This window comes from Photinus pyralis, unplaced genomic scaffold, assembly GCF_008802855.1.
Source record: "Photinus pyralis isolate 1611_PpyrPB1 unplaced genomic scaffold, Ppyr1.3 Ppyr1.4_LG1, whole genome shotgun sequence".
Taxonomy (NCBI): Eukaryota; Metazoa; Arthropoda; class Insecta; order Coleoptera; family Lampyridae; genus Photinus; species Photinus pyralis.
This window is the reverse complement of record NW_022170249.1, coordinates 58,729,906-58,748,129: the sequence shown is the minus strand read 5'-3', so window position 1 is coordinate 58,748,129 and position 18,224 is coordinate 58,729,906. Positions and strand designations below refer to the sequence as shown.

The 18,224-nt window shown below is 31.7% G+C and overlaps 1 protein-coding gene and 1 long non-coding RNA gene across 2 annotated transcripts; one reads left to right on the top strand and one right to left on the bottom strand.

The window, feature by feature from the left end:
- Positions 1-951, bottom strand: LOC116177553. The gene is made up of 2 exons (XR_004146760.1): positions 681-951; positions 1-634 (listed from the first exon to the last, which is right to left on the bottom strand). It is a non-coding gene; the product is annotated as an uncharacterized LOC116177553 (long non-coding RNA).
- A 10,745-nt stretch (positions 952-11,696) lies between these two features.
- On the top strand, positions 11,697-15,835 carry LOC116164221. The gene is made up of 2 exons (XM_031478367.1): positions 11,697-11,962; positions 12,009-15,835. Exon 2 carries the CDS (start codon positions 12,023-12,025, stop codon positions 15,833-15,835), a length of 3,813 nt encoding a protein of 1,270 aa, XP_031334227.1. The 5' UTR covers positions 11,697-11,962; positions 12,009-12,022.
- Positions 15,836-18,224: the final 2,389 nt, after the last annotated feature.

The following is an 18,224-nucleotide window of genomic DNA, read 5'->3' as shown; positions in this document are numbered from 1 at the left end:
TTCTGGTTCTCCTTTTGTATTTTCAATGGAATATTATGATTATAACAGTTTTAAATCTACAAAACATCCTGATGTATTCAGATTACAATCAAATGGTAAAATTAAAAAGATTAATTATCACAGTTCCAATAAGCATTATAGTAGTGTAATTTCACTTTATATTAATAAAGTAGAACAATTATTAATGAGTAGGAATAGTGACGAATATAGTAATACAGTAGGATATATACCTTTTAAGGAAAATGACTTACTTGAAATTAAATTTAAAGAAAGTTATCCATCTGAACATAATCCTGATTTTAATCCTATTTCTTTTCATACAGTTTCAATATTTTTATCATACGATATTTAATTATTTATAGAAAACGGCAGAATCTGCCGTTTTGATAACTTATCTGCATATTGCGGAAATAAGTAAAAACCTTGAAAAATTGTAACCACAATTTAGCAGTTTACACGATACATAACAAAATCATTATAAAACTTTCGCAATCTTCTCTTAAAGTCAGGGGGATGTCTTGTTTCAAAAACCATATGGAATATGTCCTCTTCTCAGTCTTGAGTTTTTTAAAAATGTAAACTAAATTTTGTAAGATACAGCCATTAACACACTTGTCAACTTTTTGCAGCATTTCTGAAAAAACAAATGTTTAAATTATATTTTAAAAAATTAAACTTACCTGCAATTAATAATTACTTCTTCTACAGGAATTACTTGCCCCATTCACATAACTTTGAATTACTTGATTAAAATGAATAATTTTTTGTGTCATTCTCATACGGTGCTTATATAACTACTAAAAATAAGTAGGAAAAGCACATGATAAACCTTGATTCACGATTTAACTTCTAGGCAACTTAACATACATTAATGAATTTTTCTGTATATAAATGACAACTTACATTCCGTATAACGTTTATTTATCAGATAACCAGAAACAGAAATTAAAATCTTGTTTTCAGAATAAAAGTTCATGTTCGTTGAGATTAAAGTTTCAAAATCCTAATCAAAAAATTAATTTAACTCAAAGACAAATTAATAACATTGAGAAAGCTAAAAAAGAGAAAAAAGGATGCGATATTGAATTATCACCTCCCCAATTAAAGCAAAATGGTGGTTTTCTACCGTTTTTAGCGGCATTGGCACCTTTTATTATTCCAGCCGCAAAAGCAGCTGCATTAGGTGCTGCAGGAGCTGCAGGCGCGAAGATAGTACAAAAAATAGCTGGAAATGGTATAAAAACTCCCGGAAAAAAATATAATGGTGGAGGTCTTAAAAAAAAACACTAAATGAAATATATTATGATCCGAAAACGGGTTATACAGGTATTCAAGATTTAATGAGAAAAACTAAATTATCTCAGAGGGAAGTTGAAGAATTTCTAAAACAACAAGATGTTTATACTTTACACAAACCTATAATACGAAAATTTACAAGGAGAAGAGTTTATGTTAAAGGAATTGATGAACAATGGCAAATAGATTTGGTAGATATGAGAAATTTAAGTCAAAAAAATAATCATTACAATTATATCTTAACAATTATAGATTGTTTCTCAAAATATGCTTGGGGTATTCCAATTAAAAAGAAAACTGGTGAATTTATTTCTGAAGCATTTAATAAACTTTTTAAAGGAGAAAGAATTCCTAAAAAGATTCAAAGTGATAAAGGATTAGAGTTTGTTAATAAAACCACTCAGGAATTATTTAAGAAACATAATATTCATTGGTTTACCACCCAAAATGAAACTAAGGCCCAAATAGTGGAAAGATTTAATAGAACCTTAAGAGGTCTTATGTTTAGATATTTTACGGCTAATCAGACTAAAATATGGATTGATGTTTTACAAGATTTAATTTATAATTATAATAATTCATTTCATACGAGTATTAAAATGACACCAACTGAAGCTAGTTTAAAAAAGAATGAAAAAAGGGTAAGACAAAACTTGTATCCTTTAGAAAGTTATGATAAATCTACAAAATATAAAGTTGGTGATAAAGTTAGAATATATTTAGAAAGAAAAACATTTAAGAGAGGTTATACTCCGAATTATACCAAAGAAATTTTTATTATTAGTAATGTTTTAGATACACAACCGATTACATACAAAATAAAAGATTTAAAAGGTGAGGAAATTATTGGTAGTTTTTATAAAGAAGAATTATCAAAAGTTTCTTAATAAAATTAATAAAATTTTATATATATAAATGAATAAGATTTGTACTAAGTGTAAAAAAGAACAACCTTTAGAATGTTTTGATAAAAATAATAGAACTAAGGATAGATTAAGAGGATGGTGTAAAGGTTGTGTTAGAGATCATTATATTTCTCGTAAAGATAAAATATATGAAAAACTAAAATGTGAATGTGGTGAAGAAATTGTTAAAACCTATATAGATAAACATATAGAAACAAATATTCATAGGAGAAGATTAAATAAAATTAAAAAATGTTCTGTGTGTAAAATAGAGAAACCGTTAGAGAATTTTCATAATAATAAAAGTAATAGTGATGGTCATAATTATATTTGTAAAAAATGTCAAGCTAATAATTATTTTAAAAAAAATTAATAAAAATTTTTTCTAATAAATGGATAACTTGAATTCGATGAGAGTTGTTGATCTTAGACAGTTAGCAAAATCTTTAGGAATTAAAGGACTGAACAGAATGAGAAAAGAAATTTTAATAAATAATATTTCTACACAATATGAAATTAACAGAAAACGTAAAGCAGATAAATTTATTCAAAATTTTGAAGATTATGATTTTCAAATATCTAATTCAAAAGAATATAGAAATGAAGTTGATGATGTTCAAATAATAAAATCAAAAGGAGCTTGGGGAAATATGGTTACAGATTATTCAATTTATTGTAAATCTGGAAAATATGATATTGGATTATTCTTTGATAACATTAAAGAGAAAGTAGTTAATCTTATTAATAATGAATTAAATAGAAAAAAATCAGTAACCATTAAATTTATAGCTGTTGTTCAATATAAAAATAATGCCACAAATGAACTATATAAATATCATTCTCATTCTCAAAATCATTATATAACATTAAACCAAACAAACGTTATTGAATGTGTTGTCGAAGAATCTAAAACTAATATAATAGGAAAGATGGAATCTTTTAATGCAAAGAATACTAAATTTGTATTTGATGAAATCGTTAGAGTGGATTTGTGTTCTGATAAATATAATCCTCTTCGTGGTGGAACATATGTTGAATTACCACCATTCATTAAAAATAAAAAATGTTGTATTAATATTAAAAATATTAAAAATAATAAATTTAAGTGTTTAATGAAAGAAAACTTAAGATGTATTGAATATGCTTTAGAATCTATTTTAAATCCAGTTAGTGATCATTCTGATAGACCGAATCAATATGATATATCAAAATATGAAGAATTGAAAATGAATTATCCTGTAGAAATAACTAAGGAAAATATCGAAATTTATGAAGAGTTTCTTAATATATCTATTAATGTATATGAATTTAATAACAGTAATTTTGAACTATTACATACAAGCTGGAAATATAAAACAGTAGAAAAACATGTAAATTTATTATTATATAATAGTCATGTTGTGGGAATAAAAAATATATCTGGTTTATTGAGTGGTCAAATCCATAAAAGAGATAAGCGTATGCCTATTTGTATGAAATGTCATAAAGTATTTGATAGTGGAGACAAATTAAATGAACATATTGAGAATTGTGTACATGAAAAAACTATTATTGAAATGCCTAGAAACAGTATTAGACAATATATTTCAAATGGAGCTGAACAATTTCATCCGTTTGTTGTTAGTCTTGATTTTGAATGTACTCTTAAGAAAATAAGTGAAAACATAGGAGAATCATCAAAACATATTCATGAACATATTCCAAACAGTTTTAGTTTTTATTCAAATTGTAATACTTTAATTAGAAATGAAGATGTAGATTTATTAATGAAAGAATTTAATGAAGAATTAATTAGACTTGGAAAAGAATATAATAAAATAAGAAAAACTAATATACCAATGAGGTGGAATAATATTGATGATATAAATAATTATATGAATGCTACGAATTGTGATATATGTGGTATAGAATTTGATGGAAAAAAGGTATACAAAGTAAGAGATCACAATCATGTAAATGGACAATATAGATCTGCTTTATGTAATAAATGTAATTTAAATTTAAAATTACCTAAATTTATTCCAATAATAATTCATAATTTAAGATATGATTCAAAATTATTTTTAAAATGGATATTAAAATTAAGTGAAGACGAAGATGAAAATGAAGATGAAGATGAAGATATTAACATAATTCCAAATACTAAAGAAAATTTTATTACATTTTCTAAAAAGGTTATTGTTGATAAATATAATCAAAAAAATGATATATCTATATGTAAAAAATGTAAAACAAAAGAAGAGAATAAAATAATTCAATGGTGTTCTGAATGTAATTCAAAAATGATAGTTAAAAAAAAAGGTGATAAGCAAAACGTAATTATAGAATTTAGGTTTATTGATTCATTTCGTTTTATAAGCACAAGTTTAGATAAGGCGATAAATAATTTAGCAGAAGTAAATGATTGTTATTGTTCAAAATGTAGGTCAAAGCAAGAAATAAATAATATTACTATATTACCAATTGATGAAAATAATATTTTAAAATTAAAAGCTAAATGTAAGAAATGTGATAATAATGTAAGTAAAGTAATTGATTATAAAAAATTTCAAAATATATTGAAAGAGTTTAAAAAACAAGATTTACATTTAGTTTTAAGAAAAGGTATTTATCCATATGAATGGGTTGATGATTATTCTAAATTTAGAGAAAACATTCCGTTAAATAAGAAAGATTGGTATTCTACTCTTAATGATAAAAATATAGATGATTTAACATTTGCTAATGAAGTATATAAACATTTTAATTGTAAAAACTTTGGAGAATATCATGATTTATATTTAAAATTAGATGCAATATTACTAAAAGATGTTTTTGATAATTTTAGACAAACTTGCTACGATAATTATAAATTAGATCCGGTTTATTATATTTCTGCACCTAATTTAGCTGATGCTGCATCATTAAAAGAAACAAGACAAAAATTGGAATTAATTACCGATCAAAAAACATATGAAATTTATGAAAAGGGAATTAGAGGCGGAATATCTATGATTCCACACAGACACGCATTAGCAAATAATTGTTATTTCTATGATGAAAAAACTTGTAAAACAATTAAATTGAGTAGAGAAAAAGCTGAGGAAATAGGAATATATAATAGTAAGAAACACATCAGTTATATTTTATATTTGGATGCAAACAATTTATATGGTCATTCATTAAGTCAACCTTTACCAATAGGAAAATTTACTAATCATAATGGACCTAATGGATTTACTGAAGAAAAAATTTTAAAATTAGAAGATGATGATAAATATGGGTATACATTTATTGTTGATTTAGATATACCAGAAGAATTACATGAAAAGTTTAAAGATTATCCAATGTTACCAGAACATTATAAACCGAATTATGATGAACTATCTCCTTTTCAAAAAGAATTAATTAATAAGAAAATTGGAAATCTTCCAAAAGATACTAAATTAATAAACACTCTTAAATCAAAGAAAGATTATGTAATTGATTATAGAATGCTGAAAGAATGTATTAAACAAGGAATAGTTCTTAAAAAGATTATTAATTGTATATCATTTGAACAAAAAGCATGGTTAAAACCATATATTGATAAGAATACTAAATTAAGACAAGAAGCTAAAAATGATTTTGAAAAAGATTTTTATAAGTTGATGAATAATGCGGTTTATGGAAAACAAATGGAAAATGTTAGAAAAAGATGTGATGTTAAATTAATAAATTCATTAGTAAAATTTGATGAACATAAAATCTATGCAACAAGAACCATAATTGATGACGATGTCGTTTTACTTCATAAAATAAAAACTAAAATAAAACTAAATAAACCAATTTATGGTGGTTTTGTTGTATTAGAATTATCCAAATTACTTATGTATAAATTTTATTATAATTTCTTGAAGAAAAAATATAATGATAAAATAAAATTACTAGCAACAGATACCGATTCATTTATAGTATTTATTGAAACAGAAGATATTTATGAAGATATAAAAAATAATCTAGATTATTTTGATACATCAGATTATTTAATAGACGGAATTCCTCAAGTAAATAAAAAAGTTCCAGGATTATTTAAAGATGAATATCTAGGAAAACCATTAAGAGAATTTGTTGGACTAAGATCTAAGATGTATGCGTTTAGAAATGATATAAATGAAAAGAAAGTCTGCAAAGGAATTAAGAAGTGTAATATTAAAAAAATTAAGTTTGAAATGTATAAGAATTGTTTAATGAATAATGAAATAAATCATCAAATAGTATATAATATTACATCTAAAAAATTAAAATTATATACAACAGAATTAAATAAAATTGCTCTTTCACCTTATGATGATAAAAGGTATTTAATTGATAATATTAATACACTTCCTTATGGTTATAAAATTAGTTAAATTTTTTGTTATAATATTGATAAAATTTTTTTGTAATAAATCATGGCAAATAAAATCGATGGAAGAAATGTTGAAGAAGTTATTAAAGTTTTAGATAATTTTGATATTATTTCTTCTGATAATAATTGTGATTTATCTAAAATTTCACTAGATTCAAATTGTAAAAAAATAAAAAAAACTGACTATTACTCGAGATCTATTCGATATGAAGATGATAAAGAAAAAATCAAAGCTCTTTGTAAAGTTAATGGAAGCTTTGCAATATTAAAATTTAAGGATACATATAATTGTGCAATTAATTTAAATAAAGTTAGTCAAGTTTTTGTAGATTTATACAAGAAAATTATAAATTCTTTTCTAGAATCAGAAATTGATGAAAACAGAAAAGTTTCTGAATTACTTTCTGAATATAAATTTATTGACACAACTTTAGGGAAACATGAAAGATATACATCCATTATGCTAAAGTTTGGAAATTTTTATATTAAAGAATCAAAACATAAATGTGTATCTATTGATGATTTTATTAATAATTATTATAAAGTTATTGAAAACACTGAATATAATAATGAGTTTAATGAGATTTTAAGACGTAAAAACCATATTAGTTTTCTATTTCCTTTTTGAATTATTTGGAAATTAAATTACAAAAATAAAACAATAGAATTTAAAATCAGATTTGAAGGTGATTGTAATATTAATAGTGAAAATTCAATTATGAATGATAATATTGATCCAGATTATTTAGCTATACAAAAAATGAAAGAAATTCCATTACGGATTACGGAAATATTAATAAATGTTGGTATAATTAGTGAACTAACTAAAAAGAATCAAAAATCTGTTGAAGAATTTGATGAAGACGACTAAATATTCTTAATAAAATACTCTTTGAAATTATAAGATAATTTTTATAAATGGAAAATTAATAAAAGAATTTAATAAATTTTCCTTAATCGGGATTCCGAGTAAGGGAAAAATAGATAAAATTAATAATTTCATTTCAAACACCTTTTGTTGTCTATTGTTAATATTTATATAATTATTAAAACCAATAATTTCCTTCTTTTTCTCGTTGTAGCAGATGCGTTAATTTTTTTGTCTATTGTTGCAGGAGTTATGTGATTTCTTTTATTATAGAAAATTTCAGCGGTTGTTCTAGGTGTTTTTAGTCTATTTATCAACATAAAACCTTTGGTTTACAAAGTGAATTTTGAAAATGGTTTTTATTACCATCACACACCTTGGATATAATCTTTAAGTAAATTTTAAATTAGTTCCAGTATTTGTTATGAAGATATCATTATTGGCTAAACAGTCTTTGCAAGTTTCTAGAAGATTATTTTTCATGAATTGATTGTAGAATCTTGGCGGTAAGACACATTTAAAATCATCTGTTTCTACTACTATTCTATTTCCGTAATTTAATGTGTTGATATCTGTAATTTTATATTTTTGATCAACTTTTAAATCTTTGAAATTCATGAAAGGTTTGTAATGGGTTTTATTATTTAGGTTGGTAAAATCCATAGTCATTTATTTGTAAAAAAATATTTAAAACTACTTAAATAAATCCTGCATGAAAATGGTGAAGGATTTTTGAAATTTTTATATATATTTAAAGGAGGGTTTTTTTGTGAACGGAGGTGATCCAGAATATATGTATAATTATCGTTGTGATCGGATTGATGAAATTCATGTAATAATGGGGTAAAATTACTAGTTTTTGAATTAAATGATTAAAATATAGTGAATATTTGAAGAAAAGTAAAAATTTTTGTCGTGCCCAAAATCTGGTCCAGAACCGGCGGATTACATACTTACTGCGTATAGGTGTACTTAAACTTTTACACTTATTCATTCCAAACTGGCATAACACTTTGCATATTAAATCTTTCTGGTTAACAAAAAGTGTAGTTTTAGTTTTAATTATGTTTAAACCTAAAGTTATTTCTTTACAGGCATTAGGGTGCAAATCTCTCATTTCAAAATTTCACATTAGTTTACCTTTTAAATTGATTAACTTATCCAAAGATTTAGAGAATATTGCCAAATCATCAACATGCACTAAGAGGTAAGTATCTTGATTATAGTAAAGACAGGGATCTGACTTTGATCGTTGCAACCCTATACTTACTAAATGGCAATGCAGCTTCTCGTACCAACATTTTGGTGCTTCGCGCAGTCCATACAATGCACGGTTAAGCTTACATACTACATTATTAAGATTAGAATTTACCTTTAGTCCTTGAGGTATGTTCATGTACACAGGCCGTTTCAGGTCTCCGTTCAGGAAAGCACACTTCACATCTAACTGACCCACATACATATCTTCTTCGAGGCACATCACTAATAACACTCGTAGTGTCACCATCCTAGCCACGGGTGCATACATTTCGTAGCTTGGATTGTTCTGCTGAAATCCCTTCGCCACCAACCTTGCCTTTTTCACTTTTTCTTTGCCGATCTCCTTTTCTTTAAAGATCCACCTTGAGTCGATTACTTTTTCATTCTTCGGCCTTTCGACTATTTGCCATGTACGGTTTTTCTCCAGAGCTTGTAGTTCGCTTTCGATGGCTCCTTCCCAGCCTTCTCCTGAAGCGATAGCTTCGTTGTATGACTGGGGTACATCATCTAATAAATTCCCTGCAGATAAGGCAGCAAAAAGATCTTCGTCATAGTCCATTGCAAAATCTTCGTATCTTTTGGGTAGATTTATTTTTCTCCCTGCTCTTGTCTTGGGTCTTGCATCAGTATTCGAATCTTTTATCGTGTCCTCGGTCATGTCGTTACTCATGTTGTTACTGTCCTCTTCAGATCTACTTCCTGACTCTTGGTCCAATTCATCACGATCTTTTTCTTCTCGATCTTGAGGTACGATTACTTCAACATCTTGTGGTATATTCATCCTCTTCTGCATTGTTTCGTCGAACACAATATTTCTTGCGGAAACGACTTTTCCCTTTATAGGATCCCAAAGTCGGTATCCATTATCGGTGTAGCCAACCGAAAACATTTTCCGACTTCTCGGTTCTAATTTATTTCTTCGGTCCTCTGTCGGTATATGCACATAGGACGTACAACCGAACACACGGATTTTGTTGAGGTTAGGTTTTTGGCCATACCATATCTCAGCGGGTGTTGTTTTGTCGGGCAAAGTAGACGTAGGTGTACGGTTTATGAGGTAGACTGACGTTGCTACAGCCTCTTCCCAAAAATGTTTTTCCAAGCTGGATTCAAATATTAGACATCGTGCCTTGTTCAATATTGTACGATTGAGTCTCTCTGCCACACCGTTTTGTTCTGGAGTTCTAGGTACTGTGTACTCCAATTGCACACCCTTTTGTTTACTATGGTTTCTAAATTCGTGAGAAATATATTCTCCCCCGTTGTCGCACCTTAAACGTTCAGGCAATGTTTTGAATTTATTCTGAACTAAGGCTAGGTATTAGTAGATGAGCAAAGGGACTTCTAGACCAGGAAGTGACGTCACGCCAATGAGAATCGAGTATTGTGGTCACGTGGTGCGGTGTGAGCCAATGGGAGCGCGTGAGTCGGCCATTTTGTGACGTCACATTTTGCGTGTTTTGCTTCCGTTGTTTCTGGACCAGGAAACGCGTCATAGCTTGTGAAATATTTGTCTGAAAAAAAGGCTGCGTCGAGGATTTGAACCGTCGATACGTGAATTACGAATCTGCCGCCTTAACCATCTGAGCTAGGCGAGGCTTTGAGCTATGAACGTTTAGCAGTTCAAGTATTGTTAGAATGTGGGGGGGAGCGCGATTGCAGGGGCGTAGAGGGTAGCAGTAGGAGCGGGAGATACCCCTAGGCCGTATAAGCTATTTCGTAGGAGCGGGAGCTACTCCTATTATGTTTTTAGAAAAAGCGCGTAATTGAAAGAGGAAACTGCAATCTCGCTTGCAGTGATAACATTTATAAATAGGCGCGCTTTACATTTCTATATTGAGAAAGCGCGCAAGATTATTATAGGCGTATTAACCTTTAATAATAGGTAATGGTGGATCGCTGTAGAGGTAGTAGAAGAAATATTTCACAGGATCATCAATAATGGTTGGCGCAGCTAACCCTACCTGCGACGTAGGTTTTAGTAACAGCGCGCGAAATTTAGTTGTTTGTTATTATAATTAGGATGGGAAGCTGCAATCTCGCAAGTCGCAATAGTGTTTATTTATAGCAGCTATGATAAGACGCTTAAAGGTGTAATAGATAACCATTTTATTTTAATGCATATAATAAATACCTACATATACAAAATGTAATGCTAGAAATTATGAAGCTACAAAGTTTTTTGTGTACGCTCCGCCATAATACAATCTCTACAATAAATCATTAACGGCGCTGGGCCATCGATGTGGGTGCGCTGCCATGGCTGATTCCAATGTTTTGTACATCGTATTCGATTACGCAGCTCACAATCTCTTTGAAATACGGTCGGAATCTTGATCCATATTTTCAATAAATAAGTCATTTACACTTAAACTTAACAATTCGCTCTTCGTCTCGATATAATTAGACTCCTTTTGAGCCTCTCGCCGAGCGATGTTGCGCAAGATTATTATAAATGAGAGACGTATTAACCTATAACGAGGTGATGGTGGGTCGCTGTAGAGGTGCAGGGTAGTAAAAGAAATATTTCAAAGGATCATCAATAATGGTTAACACCTTTATTCATATTTCAAATTAGGGTTATGTAATTATTTGTAAATTCGTTGTTGAGCCTACCGCTCCTATACTAGATATAAATACAACTTTATTTGTTAGGGCCAACTTGAGGGACTCTAACCGATTTTCTTCTGTGAGGTATGTATGGTAACGCTGCGGCAGTATGCATTTGAAGGTTTCGGTTTCGACCATAATTCGATCTCCAAACTTGGTACCGATTACGCCGATATCAGTAATTGGGTATTTATTTCCGATTTCCAGATTTTTTGCATTTATGAATGGCTTACAATAGGTAGATGAGTTCAAGGAAGCGAAATCAAATTCTTCCATTATTATGAGCAGTAAATATCTGTAACAAATAAATAAGTGAAAAAATGAATAATCTAACCGCTACTTAACAAAATTAGTCATTAAAATCATACTCACCAAATAACGCCGCAAACTAGTTCGCTCGAATCACTGACTGAGACGTTAACTGCACTCGGCTTTTATTTCAATTTTATATCTAATCATAGCGGATGCAGCATCCTGTCAGTGTTTCTAGAAATTTCTGAGCGGAAGCAGCATCCCGTCTCTTATCTCTTATCGAAATGTATTTAAGCTGACGCATTTCAATTAAGTCATTGCATTTGTACCTATGTGTATGAGAGCAGACTGTCTCAACTACTACTTCAAAGCAGAAATCCTCTTTTAAGCAGCGAAAATCAGGTAAGAGTGTTTTATCTCAAATAAAACTTTAGGCATTTTAATGAAGATATTTTAGGAAAAATGGCTCATATTTTAGACAATGTGAATGCAACGCTTGAAATGATTGCCCATTTCTATAAAAATTATAATCTCGGCTCTGCTAGCAAGGTTCCAAAATTCATCAACATCATCGATGCCAATCTTAGGCAAATCCAATCTACGCTAGCAGAGCCGCTAACGGGTGGAGATAAACGGCACCTTGCAGCTGTGGCTGGTAAAATGGAACGCTACAAGGTGCTTATTAACCAGTTGGGGAAGTCTATTGCCGGCTCCTCCCTAGGTAGAAGACCGTTGGTGGAATGGCGAGATTTGGCTACCGCATTTAAATCGCGTGTGAGTACCGGTATTATTATTAATCTAGGACATAAGACTTTAGGATCATTTTTTAACGATAGCTGTAAGTTATTTATCACTAAGATTAGAGACATCTATCCCAAATATAATAGCCCGCTGAAAACAAATTTTGAGTTTTGCGCGGAATTTGTAAAGCCCTCGTTGAATAAGAATGATGAAGCACTAGCATGTAGGGAATTTAGTTTTTTAACTAAGAATTTTACTATTTTATCTAGCGATTTAAGTGAAGCTAACTTGAAGCAATTATTTAATAATAACGCGGTGGATTATTTGATGGAGCGCTTAATGCAATTTGAGGAACAGGACAGTGGGTGGGGGTTGTCCAAGATAATTTCGTTGACTCTGAACGTAAACAGTGTGACTTTAATGCACGCCTCGTCCTTTATAGAATTACCTAAAGAAATTCAAGTTAAAAAAGCGGTCATCAATGTTAAAAATAATGATGAAGCGTGTTTTGGATGGGTGTTGTCATCAGCCCTCTTCCCCGCTACCCTCCACACCAATCGTATCTCTTCTTATCCATATTATGCGCAAATCTTAAATTTTGATGGTATTAGCTTCCCCATGTCTTTAGACCAACTCCAAAAATTTTTAAAACAAAATCCAAATTTATCTATCAATATTTACGGCCTTACTAGAAAAACGCAATCCGATTATGTCACTGTTCCTATTTATCTTAACACCGAAAAAAAAGCGAATCACGTTAATTTACTCATGATCCAGCAGAATTATGAAATTGAAAAGGATATTGAGAATAATGCTACCGCTCACAATAGTGAGGAACCCGATGAAGCGGTTCGATTTCATTTCTGTTGGATCAAAGATTTGTCGAGATTGGTACGTTCACAGTTGACGAAGGGACATGGAAAGCTGTATATTTGCGATAGGTGTCTCCACTATTTTAGCTCACCAGATAAACTTAATGCACAGGAGTTAGATTGTAAGTTAGTTAATAAGTGTAAAATAAATATGCCAGAGCCCGGTTCACATGTATATTTCAAGAACCATGAATTCAAACAGACCGCTCCTTTCATCATTTATTGTGATTTGGAATGTTTGGTACAAGATTTTCAGGATGATGAGACGCAAAACACCGTAAAGTATAAGCAGCATAACGTATGTAGCATTGCATATTATTTGCATTGCACCTTTGATAATTCATTGTCGAGGTTCCGCCTGCAGAGGGGTGAGCAATGTATTAATTGGTTTACCAGTGAACTTGAAGAAATTTCAAACAATTTACAACAATATTTCATTAACCCAGTGCAAATGGAACCGTTAAATGATTTGCAAATGTTGGGATATAATGCATCCACCTATTGTCATATTTGTGAAGGACCCATTTTACCGCCCCAAGTCAAAGTTCGCGATCACTGCCACTTTACAGGTCGGTTTCGCGGTAGTGCCCATCAGGCCTGCAATTTACGTTATAAAGCACCACATATGATACCCATATTTTTTCATAATTTTAGTGGATACGACAGTCATTTTATAATTAAGGATATTGCTCAAGCTATTCCTGGGAGAGTCACGCTGCTACCTAAGAATAAGGAGCGTTACATTTCATTTACTAAGAAAATGGAGAATGCAGATGTCGAATTCAGATTCGTAGATTCGTATCGCTTCATGAGCGAATCATTAGATAATCTAGCGTCCTATTTAAAGTTTGACGATTTCAAAATTTTGCGTAGCACGTTAAGCCATTTAAATGATGAGCAGCTGAAACTTTTAACTAAAAAGGGCGTGTATCCGTATGAATATATTATGGATAGTTGGGAAAAATTTAATGAAACCAATTTACCGGAAAAGATACAATTTTACAGCAAGTTGAGGCAGTCGCACATTTCAGATCAGGAATATTCGCATGCTAGAAACGTTTGGCGAAAATTTGACACTCAAAACTTGGGTCAATATAGCGATCTTTATCTGATGAGCGATGTGCTTATACTTGCAGATGTATTCACCAATTTTAGAGAAAAGTGCATAACAACGCATAAACTCGATCCAGCATTCTTTTTCACAGCGCCCGGATACACGTGGCAATGCATGCTGAATTACACCAAAGTTAAACTCGAGCTGCTCACAGATGTTGATATGATGTTGTTTGTTGAAAAAGGTATAAGGGGAGGCATAACGCAATGCTGTACGAAATACAGCAAGGCCAATAATAAATATCTGAATGGGAAGAATTACGATCCTACTAAACCCCCTACTCATATCATGTATATGGATATGGTTAACTTGTATGGGTGGGCTCAAAGCCAGTGTTTACCTTTAAATAATTTTAAGTGGCTTAGTGAGGCTAAATTAAAGTCATTAACTCCTGAAGCGATATTAAATACACCTGATGATGCGGTCGAAGGTCTCATTTTAGAGGTGGATTTATTGTATCCCAGGCAATTGCACGATCAACATAAATCCATTCCTTTCTGCGTTGAACACGACACTCCACCGGGCGCTAAAAATAAGAAATTGCTCGCAACCTTGCATTCAAAAACTAGATATGTTATTCACTATAGAAATTTAAAACAATGTCTTCAAGCAGGTCTCATCCTTGAAAGAGTTCACCGGGCTATTAACTTTAAACAATCTTGCTGGTTAAAACCATATATAGACTTGAACGCAAGGTTACGAGCGCAAGCCACTAACGCTTTTGAAAAAAATCTATATAAATTATTAAATAATGCAAATTTCGGAAAAACGATGGAGAATGTGCGGAACCATCGCATTATTAAGCTTGTTACCCGGTGGAGTGGTAGATACGGAGCCAATTATTATATATCCCAGCCCAATTTCCATAGCAGAGAGATCTTCGATGATGAATTATTGGCTATCGAGCTATCCAAAACAGAAATTCTATTTAATAAACCGCTATATGTTGGGATGGCAATATTGGAAATTTCGAAAACTAGAATGTACGATTTTCATTATAACTTTATGCAGCATCAGTTTAGCGACGACCGCTTGAAATTGTTGTACATGGATACCGATAGCCTCGTGTACGAGATGGTATGTGATGATGCATACGAATTGATACGTGCAAATATTTCACGATTCGATACGTCTGATTATCCTGAAAACAACATCTATAATATCCCTAGATGTAATGGAAAAGTGCTAGGAATGATGAAGGATGAATTGGGCGGTAGAATCATAACCGATTGGGTGGCTTTGGCATCTAAAATGTACAGTTATAAAACTATGGATAGCGACAATGATGTAATGAAATTAAAAGGTATTAGAGATTATATTGTAAAAAATAGACTAAGTTTCAATGATTATTTAGAATGTTTAAGGAGCGGGATTACTAAAAGTGTCACCCAAAGCAGCATCATATCAAAAAATCATCATGTATATAGTATGGAGCAGCATAAAATTGCTCTTAGTAACAACGATAATAAGAGGTATTTGATGCCAAATGGTATCGATACGCTGCCTTGGGGACATTATAGTATTCCCGCTGAAATGGACTTAGGATAAGTAATTAGGGAGTATGTTTGTAATTATAGGTATTTATTAGGACATGAAATTAAATGTATAATAGCTATTAATCATATGTATTCTTTGTAAATTACTTTATTAGGATAGGAAATCAAGTGCGTATGTTCATAATCATATTTATTCATTGTAAAATATAATAGCATGTGTACTTATAATAATAAAACACAAGTTATACAAAATCTGATTTTTTAATCCACGAGTCATGTGATTTATCCATGCCAAGCCATCGAACGTAGAGCAGGTCTCCTTTACGCCGTAACACTTTCTCAACAAGAAATATATCCGGATGAGCAGTTTTCTGCATTTCTTCCGCGTAGAATTGCCCCATTATTGGTTTACCAAATGAATCCTCCAATAAGTACGTAACGGGATTGCCAACTTTTACTTTAACCACCTTGAATAATTCGGTAGAAAAGTTCGGAGTGTAGCCTTTTGAAAACACCGATTTATACTTGGATATTCGTACAACGTCACCAATTTTGAATTTAGCTGGTCCCATTATCTTTATATTATGGAACATTGGTAAGTATGTCTTTGCAGCTACATCTTTAGGCTTCATCTTAATAGTCGAATGTCTCGTATTATTATAGCCTAAAGTCACTTCCGCTAGCACATCAATCCATTTATATCTTCCGCGAAGACTGAACCGCTTATATAATGCATTTTTGAAAGTTTTTATCACTCTTTCAACTATGGCCGCTTTCTTTACGCTATACGTAGAGTAATGATTGATGGTATGTTTCAGCATTAACTTTTCAAAATCCTTATTATAGAATTCTTTTCCTTGATCGGTTTGTAAATTGACTGGCACTCTTCCTTCGCACATAATAGCGGTCATGTTTTTGCTCACTTCACTAGCATTCTTCGATTTTAAGGGTCGCGTCCATAGGTATTTGGAGTAGCAATCAATTACGGTTAATATATATTTATAACCTCGATTATCTTTAGAATATCGCGTGAATTCGGCCAAATCAGCTTGCCATAGGTCATCACGATGCTTGATTATCGTTCTTTTTCGAGGAAAATTTTTTCTCGCCGATCTGTGCAATTCCTCGACGACGCCGAGCTTCGTCATCTTCCAAATCACTACCGATAAATGGCGGAGATTCACGCATAGTCAATGCGGCAAAGTCTGTCACCGGACTCATCCCTAGTTTTTCGCGAATTTCATCCAAGTTGCGCTCCATTTCATGCATGACATTCATATGACCATCGGTGATTGACTTAAACGATTTTACAAACATGTGTAGGTATCCATTTGTTACGGCATCGCCATCGTTCACCGGATCAGCTAGATGGGTTAGCCGATTACCACGCATATCATATTGTTGGCTTGCGGCGTTCCGAGTACTATTATCCACATATTGTTTTGTAGCAACATCGCTACCCTTAGCAGGATCGGCAACATTACATATTCTCTTGTTTTGCATATCATAATCATTACCGGCGGTAAATTGCAAGGTATTCTGTTCGTTATATGATCTCGAGGACGAATGTCTTCCGAATTTGTCAACGCTCATTTTCGGACTAAGCGATTATACCTTCTTCTCGGAGCTCCTCTTCAATGCTTAAAATCTCGTTGTTGTGTCCGGTATGACCGGCTGCTTGCGATGCGTGTAACAGTCTGAGACGCTCGACTAGTTCGTGGGGAGTATTCCAGTACACGTACTCCTTCTGTTTATTATTAACCTCCTTCACACCTGCTCCAAAATGTTCCGATAGTAGCGGCTTCACGATATTAACGTATTTATGCGACTTAGTACCCATGATTTGTTGTCTAGGATCGTAGTTCCTTTTGTATGCGTTAGTAGCTAATAAAATATCTTTATACGATTGACTATCCTTGAAGGAGTAATTATGCGGCTTTTTAAGCACGAGCAATTCATATAGCCCAGGAGTGCCGGTATAAAGTGTATTTTTTATGTTTATATCGGGCCCTTCAAACTGCACTATAGAATCTCCTATAGCCCACTCTTTGAATTCGGAATCGTATCGAAGTCCGTGAACGTGATCGACCTCTCCCGTTGCATCCTTAATCATCCGGTCGATATAATGGCGAGGTAAATGATGATACTGGTCTAAAAATTGCTGATCATCATGTAGCTGTGATAAGTTGCTAATCGATCTAGTAGTTTCCTCCGCTTCATCGTTTTCTTCTTCGTCAAGCGCTATTTCGCTAATATCGGGCGGAAAACTAATTCGTTTACGAACTGCAGTATTTTCGGTGCGTCGAGGCGTTGCAAATTGTTCTTGCATTGGAGTTGATTCATATTCAATTTTATTTTCAACTTTTGGCGTTAACGCTTGTTTTTTCAACTCCTGCTTAGCTAGCGTCTTCAATGGGTCAACTATAGGCTTATAAGTCTCT

Excerpts from the sequence above, each read along its gene's own strand:
- LOC116164221 (XM_031478367.1), top strand. The coding sequence starts at position 12,023 with ATGGCTCATATTTTAGACAATGTGAATGCAACGCTTGAAATGATTGCC.